Raw genomic sequence first — 24,999 nt, forward strand, 5'->3', positions numbered from 1 at the left:
CACATTTGGTTTATTAAAATATTCCATATTTAATCATTTAAACTCATTCAGATGTTATAACAAGTATTTATTCAAAAAATCATGTATAAATAAATACAGCACAAATAATGACATGAATTAACAAAAGTAATATTATTTATTTTCTTCAGTTCAGCATCATAATATTCATCTCAACACAAAAAACACATCATTAACACTGCTTTAATGCTTAATACTGACAAAAGCTCATAAATCATAACAGCATTTATAATATATATTATAATTAATTCATAATGCTTTAAACAAAGGCATGAATAAGAGTAAAATAAAAATGTAATTAATTTAAGAAATGGTAAATGTCCTTAACACCTGGTTTAAAATCACAGTATAACTGTGTTCATTCAGACATAAAACTGCAGATATTATTTCTACTAATATTTAACTCTACACCCTTTACACCCGGTGCAGCTGTGCACTGGCTTTATTGATTCATGTTGAACTGTTTCAATTATATTATTAAAACTTCATTAAAAAATAAAGATATATAAACTGAAACTCGAGATTTATGCTAAATTAATGTACAATCCATATACAAACATACACAGCTCTGTATAAAATAAAAAGAGCACTTCAGTTTCTGAATCAGTTTCTCTGATTGTGCTATTTATAGGTTTATGTTTGAGTAAAATGAACATTGTTGTTTTATTCTATAAACTACAGACAACATTTCTCCCAAATTACAAATAAAAATATTCTCATTTAGAGCATTTATTTACAGAAAATGAGAAATGACTGAAATAACAAAAAAGATGCAGAGCTTTCAGACCTCAAATAATGCAAAGAAAACAAGTTCATATTCATAAAGTTTTAAGAGTTCAGAAATAATCAATATTTGGTGGAATAACTCTGGTTTTAATCACAGTTTTTAATTTCATGCATCTTGGCATCATGTTCTCCTCCACCAGTCTTAAACACTGCTTTTGGATAACTTTATGCTGCTTTACTCCTGGTGTAAAAATTCAAGCAGTTCAGTTTGGTGGTTTGATGGTTTGTGATCATCCATCTTCCTCTTGATTATATTCCAGAGGTTTTTAATTTGCTAAAATCAAAGAAACTCATCATTTTTAAGTGAAATCTTATTTTTCAGAGCTGTATTTATATCCGCACTGTGTGGATCTGATCTCGATGCTTCCTCAAATCCTCCCAGTATCCTAAAGTAGCTAAAGAAGCTCCATCATTCCAGAGAACACGGTTCCTCTGATCCTCAGAGTCTCAGTATTGGGGTTTAAACCCCTCTATAACTCACTGTGACCCACACTGATCAGTATTGATTGTTCTCAGTTTGATCTGATCAGGATGATCAGAATTTGTGTGCGAGCTCCATGATGGCGATGGTGGTGCTCTGGCCAAAGATGAAAGCTCCAGTAACGACAGTGACCACGCCCCATCCGGTCAGCAGCATCCTGGGAAAAATACAGCAAAATTTATATAAAACATTCAGCGGATCAAACTGTGAACAATGGCCAATTAAATGTATTTAAAATAATAATATACCACTGTTAGTTCCGCCCCTGCAATGTGATTGGCTAAGAGCCGTTCTATGAGTACCGTTATCAGCCGGTAATGCACTGTAACCGAAGCTCTCCATGTATTACTGTATTACTCCACCACATACAGGAAACCTAGCAACCATGCAGCGCTTACAAACCAAACAGCGCAGCTACAAACAGAGCAGCAATGGAACTATTTTAACTGGTGGAGTTTTTATAACCAAACAGATCCTATTTTCTCCTCCTCTTTAACTCTTTAAAATCTTTCAATAAACAGTGATAATATTATAGTGATAATGGAACTGTGATATAATCACAATAATACACTGGAGGTTCGTGCTATAACGTGTAATATCAGCACTGCTGTGCCGCGGTCCTGAGAAAAAAATACAGTGGAATTTATTCAAAATATTCAGCGGATCAGTTTCTACAGTATTCTCCTCTGCTCAAGACCAAACTTTTAATAGTGGCACATTAAACGTACATAAAATAATATAAGATCATAACAGATTTAATTACTGTGTATATGAAGTATGTGTATAGTTTGTGTGTATATACAGTGTGTGTATATATATATAAAATCCCACTCAAAAGTTTCTACAGCCAGTCCAGACAGAAACATGGACCAGGTAAAAATTCCAATTGAATTTAATGTTTTAAACTAGTTTATTTACTGTAGAAAGATAAGATGTAGTTTTAGGACTAATCTGGTCCTACTGATCCCAAATGGTAATGATAATCTTTAAATGTTAATATAAACACTATTATTCACAGTTATTCAAGTTTAATGATTTATTTACTCACTTCATCCTGTGACCCATCGGTTCCGTCTGTATCGCAAAAATGAGACACAGTCCTGAAAAAACACAGATTACTTTAATATTCAAACAGTTTTTATCATTTTTCTCCCCAATTTAGAACCAGTTAATCCAACCAATCACCACAATACACTCTCTCTCTCAGACTCCGGCTGCTGATGGAGTGTGTGTGTGTGTGTGGGTGTTTTTCTCACCAGGGAAGATGAATATAAAGAATGCACTGATTCCTCCGATCACACTGATGACATCACTCATATCCGGAACGTAAACAGCGATAAGAAGCGTCACACCGATCCACAGAACCGTCAACCCCACCCGACAACGCCGCTCAAACACCACCGTCACCACGGCAACCCGCTCCCGGTACCTCAGAACCAGTGCCAGAACCACGGACCTGAACCACACACACACACACATTATACACACACACACACACACACACACACACACATTATACACACACACACACATTATACACACACACACACATTATACACACACACACACACACATTATACACACACACACACACATTATACACACACACACACATTATACACACACACACACATTATACACACACACACACATTATACACACACACACACATTATACACACACACACACACACACACACACACACATTATACACACACACACACATTATACACACACACACACATTATACACACACACACACACACACACACACACACACACACACATTATACACACACACACACACACACACACACACACATTATACACACACACACACATTATACACACACACACACATTATACACACACACACACACACACACATTATACACACACACACACATTATACACACACACACACACATTATACACACACACACACACACACACACACACACACATTATACACACACACACACACACACATTATACACACACACACACACACACATTATACACACACACACATTATACACACACACATTATACACACACACATTATACACACACACATTATACACACACACACACACATTATACACACACACACACATTATACACACACACACACATTATACACACACACACACACACACACATTATACACACACACACACATTATACACACACACACACACATTATACACACACACACACACACACACACACACACATTATACACACACACACACACACACATTATACACACACACACACACACACATTATACACACACACACATTATACACACACACATTATACACACACACACATTATAAACACACACACATTATACACACACACATTATACACACACACACATTATACACACACACATTACACACACACACACACACATTATACACACACACACACACATTATACACACACACACATTATACACACACATGCACAGCGCAGAGAGACACAGTGAGTTTGTGTGTGTGTATAGAGTATTATTATGAGTATTAGTAGGGTATTATTATGAGAATGTGTACAGTATTAGTAGAATATTAATAGACTATTAATATAAGTAGTGTATTAGCAGAGTATTATTTTGAGTAGTACTATGAGTATTAGTAGGGTATTATTATGAGTATTAGTAGGGTATTATTATGAGTATTAGTAGGGTATTATTATGAGTATTAGTAGGGTATTATTATGAGTATTAGTAGGGTATTATTATGAGTATTAGTAGGGTATTATTTTAAGTATTAGTAGGGTATTATTATGAGTATTAGTAGGGTATTATTATGAGTATTAGTAGGGTATTATTTTGAGTATTAGTAGGGTATTATTATGAGTATTAGTAGGGTATTATTATGAGTATTAGTAGGGTATTATTTTGAGTATTAGTAGGGTATTATTATGAGTATTAGTAGGGTATTATTATGAGTATTAGTAGGGTATTATTTTGAGTATTAGTAGGGTATTATTATGAGTATTAGTAGGGTATTATTATGAGTATTAGTAGGGTATTATTATGAGTATTAGTAGGGTATTATTTTGAGTATTAGTAGGGTATTATTATGAGTATTAGTAGGGTATTATTATGAGTATTAGTAGGGTATTATTTTGAGTATTAGTAGGGTATTATTATGAGTATTAGTAGGGTATTATTTTGAGTATTAGTAGGGTATTATTATGAGTATTAGTAGGGTATTATTATGAGTATTAGTAGGGTATTATTATGAGTATTAGTAGGGTAGTATTAAGAGTATTAGCAGGGTATTAGTATGAGTATTAGTACAGTATTAGTATTATTATGTGTATTAGTAGGGTATTAGTATGAGTATTAGTACTATTATGAGTATTAGTAGAATATTACTATGATTATTAGTGGGGTATTATTATAAATACTAGCACAGTATTAACAGAGTATTAGTTGAGTATTGGTAAGGTATTATTATAAATACTAGCACAGTATTAACAGAGTATTAGTTGAGTATTGGTAAGGTATTATTATAAATACTAGCACAGTAGTAACAGAGTATTAGTAGACTTAGTATAAAAAGAGTAATAGTAGAGTATTAATTTAGGTAGACTATTGGTAGAGTATTATAATGAGTATTAATAAAAAAACATGATTGGTTGGTTGATTGATTGATTGATTACATCACTCAGTGTAAAGCTGAGATTAGTGCTGAGCTGATTGGCTGGTTGATCTGTATGTAACTGACCTGCCCAGCAGGAGTATTATGGGATAGATGGTGAAGATGGAGATCCCGAACAGCAGCCTGGCGATGATCATCACCACGTCGTCTCCAGGATATGACATCAGAATATCAGACGCCACCAGCGGCCCGAACGTGAGGAACCCAAACACACCTGAACAGGAAGAGGAACAGGTAAAATAATGCTAATTAATACATTAATTAATACCTGATTATTAATTAGGTGAGTGTGAGGGTCAGCTGACCTGTGAGAGTGTAGATCAGCAGGCAGAAGATCATCGACATCACAGATATAAAAACCCAGTGACTGATCTTCTTATTCTCCATACTGCTGTAGATAGCAATACACGCTTCATGACACTGAAACACACACACACACACACCACACACACACACACTAATCAATATACACACCTCCTTTTACATTCATATTAGTGCTGTTAGAATTTATGAATAATCTGTTCTGGGATCAGGTGATCAGTGATGCACTGAGGACAGTATGATTTATACCAAACTTTAAAAATGGTTGTTATTTATTATTCTTTGTCTGTATGGTGTTGTATTGTCTGTCTGCACTTTTGTACTGTTGCACTATTGTTCTGTCTACACTGTGTTGATGTGCACCATGGTCCCTGGAGGAACGTTGTTTGGTTTCACTGTGTACTCTGTATATAGCTGAAATGACAATAAAAAACACTTTGACTTTGACTTTGACTTTGAGATGGGATTTTGACTCTTGCTCATGAATATTCAAACATGCAAACATATATCTCCTCTGATTGGCTAACAGCACTGCGACACCAGGTGGAAGTGAGACGAATAACAAGAATTGTTTTAAAATAAAGACGTTTTTACACTAATAACAGTTTTTACAATGTCATATGTTACTTTACAACATGTGTAATAATGCCCTGCTAAGTGCAGTTCAGCCACTGACCTAGTCTTAGAGTCTCTGTAAAACACCAAATTCACCGGAGATCCTATTTAAACCTATAGTTACACATAGAGGTGTGCAGAGTCCAGGTCCAGAAAGTTAAAATCCACCCCGGGGTTTTGTTGGCTGAACTACAGCAGAGTCGCCCAGGCAGTTGGAACAAACGAAACCCTGGGGTGGATTTTTACTTTTAACTAGTGTAAACAGAACTGATCTAAACATCTAAACACTTACCTATCTCAGTAGTACTTGGCTGGTGGTGTTTTTCCTCCATAGACTAATTCTAACCATTTGTTTCTTAGCTCTGAATTACTGGGTAAAGCATATAACCACTGATGTGTTATTCGCACAAATAACACAGGAATGAACTGCATGCTGTTCCTAGCCCTGTTAGCTCCTATCTGATGAGACATATTGCAAACAGAGTTACCTGGAAGCCGAAGCAGATGGTGGGCACCACGCTGAGCACCGACCCCCAGGAGTTTAACCTGCAGCAGAACAACTTTAGGCTCATTAAATCCACTAGAGGACGCTGTGGCGCTATGAACACTGTTTCAGTATAAATCACTCCACATGTTCAGACTGGGTTTGGGGAAGTTTTTAAAGGTAAATGTAAAGTTTAAGAGATTTTAACAAATATAAAAATGTAACTTTTATAAAAACACTATTAAACCCACACTCACCCCTCTCTGTGTTCTGGAACCGGATTGGCTGCGGCTTCATCTTTCATGTAATACTTTACTATAACAGCAACACTCAGGTAGGTAGCTGCCAGCGTTCCTAATACACTACACATAAAACACACACACACACACACACACACACACACACACACAAAGCATTCATTATTCTATGTACAATATTTAATAATTACAGAACAAAAACGTAAGAGTTTTTCCATTGTTAACTATAATTTAACTATATATATATATACAGTTGTGGTCAAAAGTTTACATACACTTGTAAAAAAACATAATGTTATGGCTGTCTTGAGTTTTCAATAAGTTCTACAACTCTTATTTTTCTGTGATAGAGTGATCGGAACACATACATGTTTGTCACAAAAAACAGTCATAGAATTTGGTTCTTTCATAAATTTATTATGGGTCTGCTGAAAATGTCACCAAATCTGCTGGGTCAAAAATATACATACAGCAACATTAGTATTTGGTTACATGTCCCTTGGCCATTTTCACGGCAACTAGGCGCTTTTGGTAGCCATCCACAAGCTCCTGGCAAGCTTCAGGTCGAATGTTTGACCACTCTTCTTGACAGAATTGGTGCAGTTCAGCTAAATGTGATGGTTTTCTTGCATGAACCCGTTTCTTTAGCACTGTCCACATGTTCTCAATGGGGTTTAAGTCAGGACTTTGGGAAAGCCATTCTAAAACCTTAATTCTAGCCTGGTTTAGCCATTCCTTTACCACTTTTGATGTGTGTTTTGGGTCATTGTCTTGTTGGAACACCCAACTGCGCCCAAGACCCAACCTTCGGGCTGATGGTTTTAAGTTTTCCTGCAGAATTTGGAGGTAATCCTCCTTCTTCATTATCCCATTTACTTTCTGCAAAGAACCAGTTCCACTGGCAGCAAAACATCCCCATAGCATAATACTACCACCACCATGCTTGACAGTAGGCATGGTGTTCCTGGGATTAAAGGCCTCACCTTTTCTCCTCCAAACATATTGCTGGGTGTTGTGGCCAAACAGCTCAATTTTTGTTTCGTCTGACCAGAGAACTTTCCTCCAGAAGGTTTTATCTTTGTCCATGTGATCAGCAGCAAACTTCAGCCGAGTCTTAAGGTGCCTTTTCTGGAGCAAGGGCTTCTTTCTTGCACGGCAGCCTCTCAGTCCATGGCGATGTAAAACACGCTTGACTGTGGAGACTGACACCTGTGTTCCATCAGCTTCCAAATCCTTGCAGACCTGCTTCTTGGTGATTCTTGGTTGACTCTTGACCATCCTGACCAATCTCCTCTCGGCAGCATGTGATAGCTTGCGTTTTCTTCCTGATCGTGGCAGTGACACAACTGTTCCATGCACTTTATACTTGCGTATAATTGTCTGCACAGTTGCTCTTGGGACCTGTAGCTGCTTTGAAATGGCTCCAAGTGACTTCCCTGACTTGTTCAAGTCAATAATTCGCTTTTTCAGATCCACACTGAGTTCCTTTGACTTTCCCATTGTAGCTTTTGTAGCTGAGTCTAATCACTGGGTCAAATGAGCCCTATTTAAATGGGCTCATGAGAAGTCAACAGCTGTAGTCAATCAGAATCACTTACAAGAAGTGAAGAGGCCATGACATGAAGCTAATTTGATTGACACAACTCGCTACATCACCAAAATTGACAAATTTTGTTGCTGTATGTATATTTTTGACCCAGCAGATTTGGTGACATTTTCAGCAGACCCATAATAAATTTATGAAAGAACCAAATTTTATGACTGTTTTTTGTGACAAACATGTATGTGTTCCGATCACTCTATCACAGAAAAATAAGAGTTGTAGAACTTATTGAAAACTCAAGACAGCCATAACATTATGTTTTTTTACAAGTGTATGTAAACTTTTGACCACAACTGTATATACACAAACCCCAGAAGACCTGCATCTGACTGTGTTCCTTCAGAGTGATTTAGGGGGGTTGAATATTAACGCATTGTTCCACTGTTCCTTTCCAGATGTTAGAAATATACTGTTATATGTATTTTCAATTTTCTGTTGCTACTCTGTTTTGGTCTGTTACATAAAATCCTAGTAAAATAAATTTAGGTTTGTGGGTGTAATGCAAAGACAAAACTGTAAAGATTGAAAGGGTATGAATACTTTTGCAAGGCGCTGTATGAGCAGGTATTTGTTGATATTAAGCCGATTGTGTACCTGGTGTATTTCTGGATGCTGATCTCTTTAGGGATTGATAGAGGGAGGATGATGATGAGGCACATGATGAAGAGGGCGAAGCTTTGATCAGTGTACCAATGATACGGCATCTCCTTCTCCCCCGACACCGTCTCATACAGAGACACACACACTGATAACACACACACACACACACACACACAGTGTGTTTGAGTAAAATGAACATTGTTGTTTTATTCTATAAACTACAGACGACATTTCTCCCAAATTCCAAATAAAAATATTCTCATTTAGAGCATTTATTTACAGAAAATGAGAAATGACTGAAATAACAAAAAAGATGCAGAACTTTCAGACCTCAAATAATGCAAAGAAAACAACAAGTTCATATTCATAAAGTTTTAAGAGTTCAGAAATCAATATTTGGTGGAATAATCCTGTTTTTAATCACAGTTTTTTTTCATGCATCTTGGCATCATGTTCTCCTCCACCAGTCTTACACACTGCTTTTGGATAACTTTATGCTGCTTTACTCCTGGTGTAAAAATTCAAGCAGTTCAGTTTGGTGGTTTGATGGTTTGTGATCATCCATCTTCCTCTTGATTATATTCCAGAGGTTTTTAATTTGGTAAAATTAAATAAAACTCATTATTTTAAAGTGATCTCTTATTGTTTATATTTTGTATATAGTGTGTTATATTCAGAATCTGGATCTACTCACGCTTCTCCAGCTGGTCCTGCACCACCACCAGGAACGCCACCGAGATCATGAAGAGGTTAAAGACGAAGCAGATCTCACACAGCTGACCGATCCTCCGCCCGCACACCTCCCGCACCACGTCATGATACGTCCCCTGCCTGCTGACCGACGAGGCGTATCCCAGAATCACCAGCCCACTGATCAGAAACACCAGAGACACCTGATACAGAGACACAGAGAGAGAGACATATAGCATATATATATATATCATATACATACAGCAGATCACATTTACACCCTAACTGACTTATGTGTAAAACAGATCATAACGAAAATATTTGTTTTATTGATTTTAAAAAAGCTTTTGATACAATTTGTCATAACGGTCTATTCTATAAAGGGTAGGACCCCCCATATAGCATTACAGTACTACATGTATATGCAGCACAAATACGAGCTGTTTTTACTGTTTGTAGTTCGGTTGTAAAACTGTAATTTTCACTAATGTAAGAACAATAAGAAACATGATGAGAAAAATCAGTTCACATACACAGAGGAAACAGAAATGTATTTATTATGTATGTATTTGAAGGTCAGTGATTCTCAGGTGATGAAGCTGTGCTAAATGCTGCAGTTTGTGTTTAGTGATTAGTAAAGCTGTGATTTATGATGATATCTGAGTGAGAACATGTGGAATTGAGTTTAGAGTTGAGCAGTTTGGAGTCACAATGTGACACATGAGCTTCATGTTTTTGGATTTGTGTGCATAGTTTCATATTTTGTGTTTATAAAATGTGGAAAAACTGTATTATTTCTATTATTATTATTATTATTTATTTTAGTTTTTTATGTTTGTAAAGCTGTTCAAATGGTTTATCAGTATTAAATTGATTTAATGTTTATGTATTTAATTTTGGTTATCTGTATTCCTTAATGTTCAGAAAGTTCACTTGTGTTGTATTAATGCTTTGGCCACACTATTAAACATGGACAATAAAGCTTATTGTATTTAACTAATAAAGAGAGAGAGAGAGAGAGAGTCATTAGTGGTAAACTGTGAGAAACACCATCACTTTCTCACCACAGTACGAAAGTCTGACACAGTAAACACACACACTCTTTATACACACATTATACACACACACACACACACACACTCCTGCAGTCTTTATGTAATGAACAGATTCCTACTATAGATCTGCATCATGGTCTAATTTCAGTGGAGGCTGAATTATATTGTAAATATATTTCTCCTGTAATGATAAAGACATGTAGACTGTTTGTACATTTACCGCTTGTTTTATGTCACATTGTTTTAATGTGTTAAACCACCTATTTTTAGTTGGACAAGACATTAAAACAACCAGTAAATGTTTATATTACCAAGAAAATATAATCCTCTTTTCCTATCTGAAGATTTATCTATCATATCCTGAATTTACAAACATAAGACTTTAAATTCATTAAAAGATAAATCAACCCCAACTCCATGTATGTTTCTGTTTTTCCTATAAATATTAAACATTGCATTGCTATTGGATAATAGGATTTGTTTGGTTATAAAAAAAACTCCACCAGTTAAAATAGTTCCATTGCTGCTCTGTTTGTAGCTGTGCTGTTTGGTTTGTAAGCGCTGCATCGCTGCTAGGTTACCTGTATGTGGCGGAGTAATACATGAAGAGCTTCGGTTACAGTGCATTACCGGCTGATAACGGTACTCATAGAACGGCTCTTAGCCAATCACATCGCAGGGTCGGTACTAATGGTGGTATAATTTAAATATTCCCATTATGTTTATGTTTGTGTATGTGTATATGCACATATATGTGTGTTTGTGTGTATAGTGTGTATAGTGTGTGTGTGTGTGTGTGTGCGTGTGTCTCCTGCATTGGAGAAGTTCAGTCTGGATTGTGTGTGTGTGTGTGTATAGTGTGTATAGTGTGTGTTTGTGTGATTACCAGTTCCACGGTGATAGCTCGGTTGATGCCCCCCGCTCTCTGAAAGGCCCAGGGGAAGTTGAGCAGTCCGGCTCCGAGCGCGGATTTCAGCATGATGAACACGGCGCCGAACGAACCGAGCCGCGGAGCCTCCGTACCGCGCGCGGGTTTGGCCAGCACGCTCAGGCTGCGGATGCTCTCGCGCGCCAGTTCCTCCATAGTGACTCGCGCTCCAAACCGCACGCGCACGGAGCAGGACGGACAGCACGCGCGCACGGAGCAGAACGGACAGCACGCGCACACGGGGAAGGACAGACAGCACGCGCGCACGGGGCTCCTCTTCCTCCGTGGAGATAACGGAGATCTGACACGGCGGGTCTGAGTCTGATGGATAAGCGGCGCGAGCCCGGCGCGCGCTCCATTAAGACCCACTTTAAAATGTCTCACCTGTGTGAGACATGTAGCACAGGTATGTGAGCCCGGCGCGCGCTTTGAAGATGCCAGACCTGTGAGCACGTGCCCGCTCCGTGCCCGGGGTCACCTGACACTATAACACACCCGCGTCAACTAACTGACCACGTGCCAGAGTGTACACTATAGTGCACTATAGGGGTGATCACTCCCTGTCTCTTCTAAAACCGAGACTATTAAACACAGTTTATCCTGCTTTTATTGGAGTAACTGTCTTTACTGTCCAACTCCAACTAATAATAGATAATAAATAATATTAATAGAGTTAATAATCCAGCTGTGTGTAATTTAGTCTCAGTATAAATACAGCTGTTCTGTGAAGAGCTCAGTGGTTTATTAGTGAACACTAGTGAACAAACAGCATCATGAAGACCAAGAAGGAAGAACTCAGCAGACAGATCAGAGATAAAGTTTTGGAGAAGAAGTTTAAAGCAGAGTTAGATTATAAAAACATCTCCCAAAAACATATATTCTACTACTGTTTCAACAAACCTACAAAGACATGAACCAACCATCCACCCAAACTAACAGATCCAGCAAGGAGAGCACTGATCAGAGAAGCAGCCGAGACCCATGATCACTCTGGAGGAGCTGCAGAGATCCACAGATCAGGAGAATCTGTTCACAGAACAACTATAAGTCCTGCTCTCCACAAATCTGATCTTTATGGAAGAGTGGAAGAAGAAAAACATTGTTAAAAGAAACAAGAATTGCTGTTTGCAGTTGCAGCATATCAGAGAATCAGAGAATATTCATGTGTTAGAATGATCCAGTTAAAGTCTACAGTCTCTAGATGATTAAAGCTGGTAGAGACTAAACCCTGAAAAACCTGAAGCTGTAACTTCAGAGAAAAGTGTCTCTACTAAGTATTGATATAGGGGGATGAATACTTTTGCACGCCACCCTTTTAGATTTTTATTTGATAAAACATTCAAAAAAACATGTATCATTTTCATTTCACTTCACATGTATGCATTACTTTATGATGGTTTATCAAGTTTGTGTATTTAAGGAGAGAAAATGTGGAAAAGTTTAAAGGGTATGAATACTTTTGGAAGCCACTGTAAATATATTCTGATTTGCTTTGGAAAATTATTGTGGCTATGTGGAATGTGGCTAAATGGAGCTAAATGATAAAACATAGTAATTAACTGCTTGTCCAGGACATTCCTTTAATTTTATAAAATAAAATTAAGTATTTTAATATAAAGTAAACAGATCAGATAATAGAAGTGCAGCACTGCTTACGAGATTAATAGAGTTTATTATACTGGAGTTTAAAAGCTTTAAGATCAATTAAAACAGTACATTTAGTTCTGTGTGAGGAAACCAGCATCAGCTCACCAACAAGTCAGCTCTCTTTTACTGTGTAAAAATATAAAAATATAAATATAATATACAGGTCATTTTATTTGTTTATTTCTGGAATTTGCTGGAAAAGTAGTTTTAATACAAATTTACAGTCAGTTGAAAATGGCAACACCTGTAGAACACGGAATACAGGACATTTATTATTATTACTACAGTATTGAGAATGAAGTTGGAAGGGGCGGGGTTACAGGACAGAGTGAGCAGGTGGAGGATGTATTTAATAGAAAGCGCCTACAGAACACACAGGACTCTACAGCGCATTATATTATATAAATAATCATACTGACGGGACGTGTGTTTATCAGTGTTCTAAACACAACATAGAAAACACAGAGACTGACTGCACTACCAGAGGAAAAACTCACTCAGTTCAGTCTGAAGGTAATAAAGTTAAATACAGGTCTGTTTGAAATACTTGAGTAGTTTCTTGAAAAATGCGGGACTAATTGACAGGATTCGTTTTTTTTAATATTATCATTATTATTGTTATTATTATTACTATTGTTATTTTTATTATTTTTTGTTTGTTTTTGTTTGTTTAGTTAATTTTTTTAACCTGACGCACAGTCCAGATGATTTATAGAATAAGTCAACAAATTTTAAATTTACAGTTCACCTGGGCTCCAGCACACAGGGAAATGAGAAAACAGACGAGTGGAAAATGAAACTCAGAAATCAAAACAAGCAGAAGTACAGGTTCCAGCAAATTAGAATTAAAGCAATAATCAAACACGGGGATCATAAAATCTGGCGAGACAAATGGGATAAGGATGAGAAAAGCAGGTATTTATACAGTAAACAAGAGTAATAACAGTCAGCTAATTCAGTTCACTCCAGGATAAGATTAGGAGAACATGAGACCGGTGTTCATACTATAATAAACTGAAACCGTAAAGCGTGCGCTGTTTACATACAGGAATTACTCTAAAGAGAGAGAGAACGTCTCAAGAGGATAAGAAAGAACTACAATAACAACTTAGAGTTTAAGTGGTAGAGACTACAGTCAAAGTAATCATAGAGTTTATAAAAAACACTTGCAAGAAGACTTTAGTATGTTTTTATTATTTTATTTTATTATTGGGCATACCAGCCCAACCAAGGTTCAATATCATAGTACAATGATATAATATGTCTAATAATATTATTATATATATTAATATACAGTCTTTTTAGTTGAATATTATTTTTTGTGATTAATAGTATTTTCTGCAGTCAGAAGGAGTATGAATAATATTTTATATATGTACAGTATGTATGAGTATGTATTTTCATAGTGTGGTGTTTTTTGGCAGGAATGCTTTCTCTCCTTCCCATCTCTCTGATTGGTTGTTTCAGGGTTGTTTCCGCTGTCGGCACTAATCTCGCGAGATTAGTGACATTTCAGTTTGGAGGGGCATATAAATGTTTTTTTTGTTTTTTTTAAATATAATACAGAAAATTTACGGAAAACATTATCCGGGAGGACGGGGGGAGAGAGGGGTAAAATACGGTAGTTTTCCGGTCAAAACGGGAGAATTGACCGGTATCCCGGTGAGATTACACCTCAGTCCAGCAGGTGGCGGTAATGCGCTGAGATTGCAGTCTGCCAAAAAACAAACCCAGAAGAAGAAGAGCGGTGTTGCGTGGGTTTGTTTGTAGTCGCGCACGCGGTGGAGGAGCGCGTGAGCCCCGTGTAATAGCCAGAATGCCGGTAGATACGAAGCGCGTGCGCGGACCGGAGGAGTCTCAGTGCCCGCTGCTGTTTCTGCCCCCCGCCGCGCAGACCGCGGAGCCCCGGGAGCCGCGCGCGGGCCGCGGGAACGGAGAGGTGCGGCCGGTGTTCGCGCGCTGCGGTCTCGTGAGCCAGGCGAAGGGCTCGAGCTACCTGGAAGCGGGGAACACTAAGATCCTGTGCTCGGTTTACGGGCCGCGCGAGCCGGAGCGGCGGGACGAGGCCGGGGTGCGGAGCGGCCGCCTGCTGTGCGACCTGCGGCTCGCGCCGTTCTCCTGCGGGAAGCGCGGCGCGTGGATCCAGGGCAGCGGGGAGCGGGACCTGTCGCTCGCGCTCTCCGAGAGCCTGCACCCCGCCGTGTGCCTGCACCGGTACCCGCGCGCGCAGATCGAGGTGAACGTGATGGTTCTGGAGAATGACGGCTCGGTTCTGGCGCACGCGGTGACCTGCGCCTCCATGGCGCTCGCGGACGCCGGTATCGAGATGTACGACGTGGTCCTGGGCTCCGCGCTGCGGCAGGACGGCGGCGCGAGCCTGGTGGACCCGGACCTCGCGGAGGAGCGGGGCAACTGGCTCGCGGGCTACGAAGAGAACCGGGGCGGCGTGACGCTCGCGCTCCTGCCCAACCTGAACCAGGTGTCGGGACTGCACGCGGACGGGGAGCTGCGCGCGGACACGCTGAGCGCCGCCGTGCGCACGTGCATGGAGAGCTGCCATAAACTGTATCCGGTGGTGCAGCAGGCCATCCTGCGGGCCGTGAAGAGAAAAGCCCCGCCCCCTGAGAAATAATTCGTATATACCATAATAAACCTGTTTACACTGCAGGGTCGGAACCGGTTTATGCATCACATGACTGGCGGCAGCAATTCTTGTTGTTCACACTGTGAACCAATAGAAATGCTTCAAATAACTTTAAATAAAATGTTTTTTTTTTTTTTTTTAAACATTCCCTTCCACTGAAAGTTGTTTTGGAGATACGAGTTTTCTGTGTGAGAATAGTGAGGATGCACCGAATCAAAAATAGTTTGAATCAAAAATGGTTTATTATGTTTGTATTTTATATCACTAGAAAATAGTTTTTACATTTATGTAAAAGCTGTGTAACAATAAAATACTTAAAAAATATGTAAAAGTATTCAGACAGTCTTATTTTCTTACACCACAGGTTTCTCTTACGGCTGTTTAGCACTGTTATTATAATGTGTACATGTGCAATAGTGACATCATTAAGCATATTCTATAATGTGACATTTAAGTTTGAAATTATTTTTCCTGATTTATCTGAACCAGTTTAACCAAGGTTCTGGTTCAGGTTCTGGTTCAGGTTCTGGTTCTGGTTCAGGTTCTGGTGGGACTACAGCAAGAGTTGGGCACTAGGGGTTGGATAAAATATTGTTTGCAATACATAATTAATATAATAAAATATACGTTTATTGATGGAAACAATCTATTCTGAGCTACAAAAACATCAGCTCAGAGTTAATTCAGATTGTGTGACAGATTCATTTTAGATCTACTATAATACATTTTAATTTTTACTGCGGTGAAGAATATTGGTTGTTAAATTGTGTGAAATTTAAACACCAGTAAATGCGTAATTGCTTGTATTTGATTATTTAGGAGAATTTTATCCTCTTCAGAAACACAGATACTGTAAAGTACTGCAAAGAATCACAGTATCATAATATCATTGTTATTGTGGGTAACAATAACGGAGAGGCATTAATAATGGAAATACATTTTAAACATTTATTGTTTGTAAATTAACATTTGGAAATCAAATATATTTATATACACAACTAATCAATAAAAACCAAAATCCAAAATTCAGACTTCAAGTTTTACATAAAACATCATCTATAAATAATGGGAAATTAAGGTGTAGTGCTGTTATCCACTGCGCCACACAACCCAGCCGCTGTTTAGGTTAAAATGTTCAGTTACAGTAAAGTTTCTCATACTGACACTTTCGGGGAAAACGCATGTCAAGATCTTAAAATCCACAGAATCTTTGGGTTTCACAGTTATAATACAACATATCAGAATATATTTCACCACTGCTATTATTAACATACCCAGGAACACATGCACACGTAATAATTACATAAAAAAATCCCACAAATTAAATATGAAAACAGACTGAAATTAAAAGACTGTTTATCTGAAGTTAAAATAAAATTAAATAATTGTTTAAAATATATTACAATATTTCCTTTCACAATAGACTCGAACAGCACCTGGAGATCATGTGTTCTGCTGAACTGTGCTACACATTCATATCTGTTACTCAGTGATTTTTTATATTTTCATGTGTTTTTAATAATAACTATATTTTGGTTGGGTGTATTAAACAGTCTGGGCTAACTCATTATTTTATTTAGTGTTATAAAAGTGTAAATTAAGATTTGTACCTTATATTTACTGTATATTTACCCTGATTTAGCAATTACAGATTTACGCTACAGATATCTGCATACTGTGGCCGGGAGCTTCTTATCTGATCTTTCTATCTGATTTAATACGGGTTTATTTAGGCAGATTTACCTTTAAATAAAAACTATGGAAGCACAAATCAGCAGAACAGGGTTTCATAAAATACAATTCTACATCCTAAATTAAAAATTCTAAACCATAAACTGTAGATTTGTTTATGCAAAACAAAAAAACTAACCTTAACTTAACCAATTTAATTTAATTAACAACAGAGAAAAATTACTGACAAAATGTAGAAAAAAAAAACGTGAAAAAAACATTTAATATTCAGTATTGAGCTCTCAGCCAAAAAAACATTTAGTGCATCTTTAGTACTCTAGTTCTGCAGTACTCTAGTACTCTAGTTCTGCAGTACTCTAGTACTCTAGTTCTGCAGTACTCTAGTACTCTAGTTCTGCAGTACTCTAGTACTCTAGTTCTGCAGTACTCTAGTACTCTAGTTCTGCAGTACTCTAGTACTCTAGTTCTGCAGTACTCTAGTACTCTAGTTCTGCAGTACTCTAGTACTCTAGTTCTGCAGTACTCTAGTACTCTAGTTCTGCAGTACTCTAGTACTCTAGTTCTGCAGTACTCTAGTACTCTAGTTCTGCAGTACTCTAGTACTCTAGTTCTGCAGTACTCTAGTACTCTAGTTCTGCAGTACTCTAGTACTCTAGTTCTGCAGTACTCTAGTACTCTAGTTCTGCAGTACTCTAGTACTCTAGTTCTGCAGTACTCTAGTACTCTAGTTCTGCAGTACTCTAGTACTCTAGTTCTGCAGTACTCTAGTTCTGCAGTACTCTAGTACTCTAGTTCTGCAGTACTCTAGTACTCTAGTTCTGCAGTACTCTAGTACTCTAGTTCTGCAGTACTCTAGTACTCTAGTTCTGCAGTACTCTAGTACTCTAGTTCTGCAGTACTCTAGTACTCTAGTTCTGCAGTACTCTAGTACTCTAGTTCTGCAGTACTCTAGTACTCTAGTTCTGCAGTACTCTAGTACTCTAGTTCTGCAGTACTCTAGTACTCTAGTTCTGCAGTACTCTAGTACTCTAGTTCTGCAGTACTGGCACATAGTGGTGCAATTCAAGTGCATGAGAGTGTGTATATGTAAGTTAAAAAGTGTGTGAGTGTGATGAGTGTGTGTATAGTGTATAGTGTGTGTGTGTGTGTGTGTGTGTTATGCGTGTGTGAGTGTGTGTATAGTGTATAGTGTGTGTATAGTGTATAGTGTGTGTGTATAGTGTATAGTGTGTGTATAGTGTGTGTGTGTGTGTATAGTGTATAGTGTGTGTGTGTGTGTGTGTGTGTTATGCGTGTGTGAGTGTGTGTATAGTGTATAGTGTGTGTGTGTGTGTAGTGTGTGTATAGTGTGTGTGTGTGTGTATAGTGTATAGTGTGTGTGTGTGTGTGTGTGTGTTATGCGTGTGTGAGTGTGTGTATAGTGTATAGTGTGTGTGTATAGTGTATAGTGTGTGTGTGTGTGTGTGTGTTATGCGTGTGTGAGTGTGTGTATAGTGTATAGTGTGTGTATAGTGTATAGTGTGTGTGTATAGTGTATAGTGTGTGTGTGTGTGTTATGCGTGTGTGAGTATAGTGTATAGTGTGTGTGTATAGTGTATAGTGTGTGTGTGATGAGTGTGTGTATAGTGTATAGTGTGTGTGTGTGTGTGTGTGTGTGTGTTATGCGTGTGTGAGTGTGATGAGTGTGATCTCGGCTCTGCTCCCGATCCTCATGGGAATACCGTAGTATCCGGTACCGGGAGTGACGTAGACGGAGCTGTGCGCTGAGATCCGGTAAAGTCCACAGAAATACGGATTCACCAGAAACGCCAGCAGTGTGAGCGGGAACAGCTGCCCCGCGTGAGTGTGACCTGTTCACCAACACACCATCAACTCAAATCACCAAACTACACCAACTACACACACAACACAAATCACAAGGGAATTTTATCATGCTTTCATTGTTTAGCATTAAGCTCTATCTGGATGGGATTATTTTCTCAGGGGTTTCTTTATCCTCTGTGATTTTATTCCCATCCAGAACGATCATGTACATGTTTTCTCAGACGTCCTCTGAGTAAATTACAGGCTGAATTATCTACTGTTTTTCTCTGAACTCCGTGCTCCTCCGGTAATTTTAGTCCCGTCCGGACGCACATCTCTGAGTTTCGTCTCCTCGCCTTTAATAAAATAGCTATTTGTCCACTGCTGCGCACCGTAATTACACTTTGGGTGCACCACGGTTTCCACAGAGATCCACATTAAAAACACAACAGAGAGTGGAAATGGAGGAGCTACTGAACATCGTGATGAGGTCATGTGACCGAGAAAAAAGCCTAAAAACTCACTGATCCTCCTGTTTTTATAACTGCAGTCCGGATGTAGAAGTTTTATCACTAAGAAAATAATCCCGTCCAGATAGGACTTAAATTAATCAATAAATATAAATAAAACAGTTTTAAAATCATGATGTAATGAAGCGTTTGTGACTTTTATCAGACTTTCATCTCTTATCTCTTTTATAACTTTTAGTATCACAACTATTCCTCTGCTTTATTGCGCAGCGTTTATAATTCAGTAAATTAATTTATTCTCATCTTTATTATTGATGTGAAGCGAAAGTCAGACTGAGTCAGATTTTTCTGATTCCAGAAGAGAAAAAGAGACACTGAAATAATCCAGTCGTATTTATTATATTTAATAAATATCTGACTCTTATTTCAGGCAGAACCGTTTAGAATTCTCTCCTTGTGTTTCCGTCACTTCAAATTAAAAGTCCTGTGTGAGTGTTGTATGTGTGACGGGCTGCACGCGTGTTTTTGGAGTTCAGGTCGTAAAAAATGTTTAGTGCCCAATAGATATTTTTAGGTTGTTCATTTTTAGTAGTTTTTTCTCTAAAAACAAGATAAAATACATTAAACCATTTCTTTTATATCGTAGTGAAAATAAAACAAAAATAATTAGTATTTGCAATTCACTCCTAATTAGGACATTTGTTTTAACATATTTAACATCGATATCAGGAAATTTTATAACACACTTCATATTTTTGGTTCATATTGTGTATTTCTACTTATACAGGCATTCCCAAGCCACTGTCCCATGACTTTTGGCATGTGTAATTTAGATGTTATTAAAGTTTTTTGATGTTTTATTGATTTGAATACCTGACAGGACTAAGCTGATATCCGGCCGCTGCTGCAGAGCCTGTTTAGCTGCGTGAGGCTGATGAGCCAATAGAACAATCGGAACGTCCTTCCCACAGCCAATCAGAGCCTTCTCCACGTCCATACCGTGACCCGGGTACCTGCAACCATCACACAACATCACAATAATCACACCACAATCACAACATCACTACAGACTGCTGAAGGATGATGTTCACCACAGGTTTTACACTGTTCACACTTATATATCAACCCAAATAAAGAAATATAGTGTGATATGAATTTGGCTCAATTAGAAATGAACTGAATAAAATCCTCCTTTTTTAATTGTTACGTGAGAAATAAAAAGTCGAAATCACAATCAATAATCATTATATTGTTTTTTTTTAAATAATCACTCAGGCCTGTGCTGAAGAAGATATTATAATGAGAGGCGGGGCCTAACGGGAGCTGCTGAAGGAGATATTATAATGAGAGGCGGGGCCTAACCGGAGCAGGCTGGCCTCCAGGTCGTCGATCCCGGCGAGGCAGATCCAGTCCCGGTTCTGATCCGGTCGGGAGATCCGGGTGAAGCTGTTGTGAAGAGGCTCGATTCCCTTCAGACGCAAAAACTCAAACCAGTTCTCCACATCCGCCGTGTAGTAATCATGATTACCTGCAGATCACACCCCCCATCACTATACCATCACCTGTGATTATTCATATCATAACTGTAATTATTAACATAACTGTGATTACTAACATAAGAACTGTGATTATTAATGTAATAACTGTGATTCTGACTCACCTGTAGCGAAGTACGAGCCGAGTCGAGCCTGAATGAGTCCCAGCGGTTCTGCAGCTCCTCTCAGCCGGCTCACCTGAGAGTCCGTCAGATCACCAACAATCACCACCACATCTACAACCATAACCACACCCACATCACATCTACAACCATAACCACACCCACCACCAGCTCCACACATAACCACACCCACCATCACCACCAGGAGTTAGGTGTTTGTTAGGTTAGGCAGTTGTTAAGTGGTTGTTATGCGGTGGTTAGGCGTTACTCTGACATTACGGTTAAATTATAATTACCTGGTTCCAGCTGGTTCACCATGGTAACGAACTGCAGTAGTTTGGACCGGCCGAGTGTGGGACCCAGGTGGATATCAGACAGCAGGACGAGCCTGAGCCGGTCCAGCGAGGGTGGCAGCTTCTCCACCGGCACCTCCACCTCCACCACCTGCGGGGGCTGTGCGGCGTTCAGCAGCCCGTACACGGCCAGAACCGCCGTCACCAGCAGAGCCAGAACCGTCTGACGGGAGGAACCGTCCGGACCCGCTGGGCTGGGCGAGCAGAGGCGCCGGATCCGACCCGCACAGCTGAAGACCATCAGGAAGAAGAGCAGCAGGACATAAACCCCCAAACAGCTGAAGCTCAGCAGAGACAACCAGTGCGGCTCAGTGTCCACCAGCCAGAACATGCTGAGGTAACTGCAGTGCGCCAGAACCAGGAACAGCAGCACCACCGCGCTCCAGAAACGCTCCGGCCACGTCCGACTCCGGCTCCGGTTCTGAACAGCTGCTCTGGAGCCGCAGAGCCGTCGAACCAAACACTTCCAGATATAGAGCGACCCCAGCAGCAGCAGCGAGTTAATGAAGAGCAGGAACTGAACCCGGAACAGCCGAGCCCGAGTCTCCACCCCCACCAGATCCGAGATCAGAGTTCTGGAGATCAGCATGGAGAAGAACACCACCGCTGTAGCCACGCCCACCTTCCCCTCTGCCGAGAGACGAGAAAACCCCAACATCTTCTACACCCATGCAACCCTGAAACACATACACACACATTATACACACACACATTATACACACATATTTTATACCCCCGGCACGGGTGGTTGCAGAGGCAAAAACTCAGGCTTAGGTTTTTGTCCTGGCCGTGGAACACTGGATCAGCTCTACACCCTCAGCAGGGTCATGGAGGGGTCATGTGTTTTGTGTACTTGGAGAAGGCATTCGACCGTGTCCCTCTGGGAATTTTGTGGGGGGTACTCCGGGAGTATAGGGTACCGGGCCATTTGATACGGGCTGTCAGGTCCCTGTATGACCGGTGTCAGAGCTTGGTCCACATTGCCAGCAGTTAGTCGGACTTGTTTCCGGTGAGGGTTTAACTCCGACAAAGTTGCCCTTTGTCATGATTCTGTTTATAACTTTTATGGACAGAATTTCTAGGCGCAGCCGGGGTGTTGAGGGGATCCGTTTTGGTGGCCTTAGGATAGCGTCTCTGCTTTTTTGCGTATAATGTGGTCCTGTTGGCTTCATCAGCTTGCAATCTACAACTCTCACTGGAGCAGTTCACAGCCGAGTGTGAAGTGGCCGGGATGAGAATCAGTGCCTCCAAGTCCGAGGCCACGGTCCTGAGCCGGAAAAGGATGAAATGCCTTCTCCGGGTTGGGGGGGGGGTCCTGCCTCAAGTTTAAGTATCTTGTGGTTTTGTTCACGAATGAGGGGAAGATGGAGCGGGAGATGGATAGACGGATCGGTGCTGCGTCAGCAGTGATGCGGGTGCTGTACAGGTCCGTCGTGGTGAAGAGAGAGCTGAGGCAAGAAGCAAAGCTCTGGATTTACCGGTTGATAACCAAAAGAACGAGATCACGAATACAAGCAGCCAAAATGAGTTTCCTCCGCAGGGTGTCTGGGCTCTCCCCTAGAGACAGGGTGAGCTCGGTTACTGGGAGGGACTCGGAGTAGAGCCGCTGCTTTTCCTCATCGAGAGGAGCCAGTTGAGGAGTATCTGATTAGGACGCCTCCCTGGTGAGGTGTTCCAGGCACGTCCCACCGGGAGGAGGCCCAGGGGAAGACCCAGGACACGCTGGAGGTACTATGTCTCTCGGCTGCCCTGGAAACACCTCGGGACGAGGTCCCGGACGAGCTGAACCAAGTGGCTGAGGAGAGGGAGGTCTGGGTGGGATGGACATATTATATACATACACATTATATATACACACACACACACACACACACATTGTATACATACACATTACATACACACACATTATATATATATATATATATATATATATATATATATATATATATATATATATATATATATACACACACACACATATTATAGAGATACACATTATATATACACACACACACACACATTATACACACATACACAAACATTATACACATTATATACACACACACATTTTAAACACACATGTTATACATTAATATATAAATAAATATAAAGATCAGAACCTGTTCAGATCTAGTGCCGGTTTGCAGGGTCACGTGACTCTGCTCTGGAGTTCAAAGGGCTGCGTCTCAGCTATTGGTTAAGATTCAGAGGGGGCGTGGCTAAAGCCACAGAGTGTTTATCCCCTACTGCACCGGATTCATCTCACCGCGAGAGGGCGCTCCCTCCATTCATATAAAATCACAATAAACCATAATTAAAGCAGATTAAACCGAATTAAAATTACCGGAATATTTCACCCCGTCAACTCCGAACAAAACACAAAAAATAAAGAATATATGTTATTCCGTTTATGTTTATATAACCCATTAAAAATACATCTTTTAGACAAATGTCGGTGGTTTAGAAAATATTGTGATTATTTATTTATACAGTCAGGTCTGTATTTAAACAGTGAAACATTATTAAATCATATATTGGATTTTTTTTTTATCTGAATGCTGCAGATTTATATTAGGTCATATGACTTAAGAGCGTCTAACCCAGTGACTCTATATAAATATAAAGAAATGTAAAAGTTTTTTTCTGGAATTTTTCACCAATATAACAATAACCTAGTCTACTGTTTAAAAATTAATTTATTAATTTATTACATGTTAATTTCACTGTAAAACATGTTTTTGTTTGAGATGAAATACAATCAAATCAATTACATAAAAATAATTATACTATCACCTATACAATCACCTGTACTATATCTCTCATAATATAACATGTACTATATATTTCATACTATCACCTGTACTAATACATATACCCTATAGTATCACCTGTATTATCACATGACCCACTCCACCCTCCACAAACCTGAGTGACCATGTGCAGTGGGAGAACAGCAGCACCAGCATCTCAGTTTACCCACAAATAATTTCACATCTTTTACACAATCCTCAATTTTCTTTAATCTCACTCTGTCGTCAGGTTTGGCTGATATGAAGAGCTGCGTGTAAAAGATCTGCATAAAAATGAAAATTCCCAGTGGGAGCATATATAATGTAAATAATAACGGTCCTAATATAGAGCCTTGTGGAATTCCATATCTTACCTTGGTATAACTGGAAGACATATCATTTATCCTCACAAACTGGTAGCGATCGGTT

General features: G+C 39.3%; 3 protein-coding genes across 4 annotated transcripts; 1 reads left to right on the forward strand and 2 right to left on the reverse strand.

The window, feature by feature from the left end:
* Window positions 1–115: 115 nt before the first annotated feature.
* slc38a8b (solute carrier family 38 member 8b) lies at window positions 116–12,129 on the reverse strand. The gene is made up of 10 exons (XM_022667393.2): window positions 11,474–12,129; window positions 9,537–9,735; window positions 8,837–8,987; window positions 6,640–6,744; window positions 6,387–6,444; window positions 5,268–5,382; window positions 5,029–5,176; window positions 2,542–2,741; window positions 2,334–2,385; window positions 116–1,442 (listed from the first exon to the last, which is right to left on the reverse strand). The coding sequence occupies exons 1-10, from the start codon at window positions 11,669–11,671 to the stop codon at window positions 1,340–1,342; spliced, it is 1,329 nt and encodes a 442-aa protein (XP_022523114.2). The 5' UTR covers window positions 11,672–12,129; the 3' UTR covers window positions 116–1,339.
* A 2,594-nt stretch (window positions 12,130–14,723) lies between these two features.
* On the forward strand, window positions 14,724–16,130 carry exosc6 (exosome component 6). The gene has a single exon (XM_007241896.4). The coding sequence runs from the start codon at window positions 14,979–14,981 to the stop codon at window positions 15,792–15,794; it is 816 nt and encodes a 271-aa protein (XP_007241958.3). The 5' UTR covers window positions 14,724–14,978; the 3' UTR covers window positions 15,795–16,130.
* A 2,320-nt stretch (window positions 16,131–18,450) lies between these two features.
* Window positions 18,451–24,478, reverse strand: tmppe (transmembrane protein with metallophosphoesterase domain). 2 transcript variants are annotated; one of them, XM_022667378.2, is made up of 6 exons: window positions 23,902–24,478; window positions 21,725–22,458; window positions 21,432–21,542; window positions 21,134–21,299; window positions 20,645–20,784; window positions 18,451–19,348 (listed from the first exon to the last, which is right to left on the reverse strand). In XM_022667378.2, the coding sequence occupies exons 2-6, from the start codon at window positions 22,437–22,439 to the stop codon at window positions 19,158–19,160; spliced, it is 1,323 nt and encodes a 440-aa protein (XP_022523099.2). In that variant the 5' UTR covers window positions 22,440–22,458; window positions 23,902–24,478; the 3' UTR covers window positions 18,451–19,157. The 2 variants fall into 2 exon arrangements, with proteins under 2 accessions (XP_022523099.2, XP_049329653.1); XM_049473696.1 differs by lacking the exon at window positions 23,902–24,478 and having other exon boundaries at window positions 21,725–23,686.
* Between the last annotated feature and the right edge of the window lie 521 nt (window positions 24,479–24,999).

This window comes from Astyanax mexicanus, unplaced genomic scaffold, assembly GCF_023375975.1.
Source record: "Astyanax mexicanus isolate ESR-SI-001 unplaced genomic scaffold, AstMex3_surface scaffold_43, whole genome shotgun sequence".
NCBI lineage: Eukaryota > Metazoa > Chordata > Actinopteri > Characiformes > Acestrorhamphidae > Astyanax > Astyanax mexicanus.

Coding starts and splice junctions, on each gene's coding strand:
- slc38a8b (XM_022667393.2), bottom strand. CDS start 11,671: ATGGAGGAACTGGCGCGCGAGAGCATCCGCAGCCTGAGCGTGCTGGCC. Junction 8,988..9,536: donor GCAGGACCAGCTGGAGAAGC/GTGAGTAGATCC, acceptor GTGTGTTATCAG/TGTGTGTGTCTCTGTATGAG. Junction 6,445..6,639: donor GTTCCAGAACACAGAGAGGG/GTGAGTGTGGGT, acceptor GTTCTGCTGCAG/GTTAAACTCCTGGGGGTCGG.
- tmppe (XM_022667378.2), bottom strand. CDS start 22,439: ATGTTGGGGTTTTCTCGTCTCTCGGCAGAGGGGAAGGTGGGCGTGGCT. Junction 21,543..21,724: donor GGTGAACCAGCTGGAACCAG/GTAATTATAATT, acceptor TTATGGTTGTAG/ATGTGGTGGTGATTGTTGGT. Junction 19,349..20,644: donor TATCAGCTTAGTCCTGTCAG/GTATTCAAATCA, acceptor GTTGGTGAACAG/GTCACACTCACGCGGGGCAG.
- exosc6 (XM_007241896.4), top strand. CDS start 14,979: ATGCCGGTAGATACGAAGCGCGTGCGCGGACCGGAGGAGTCTCAGTGC.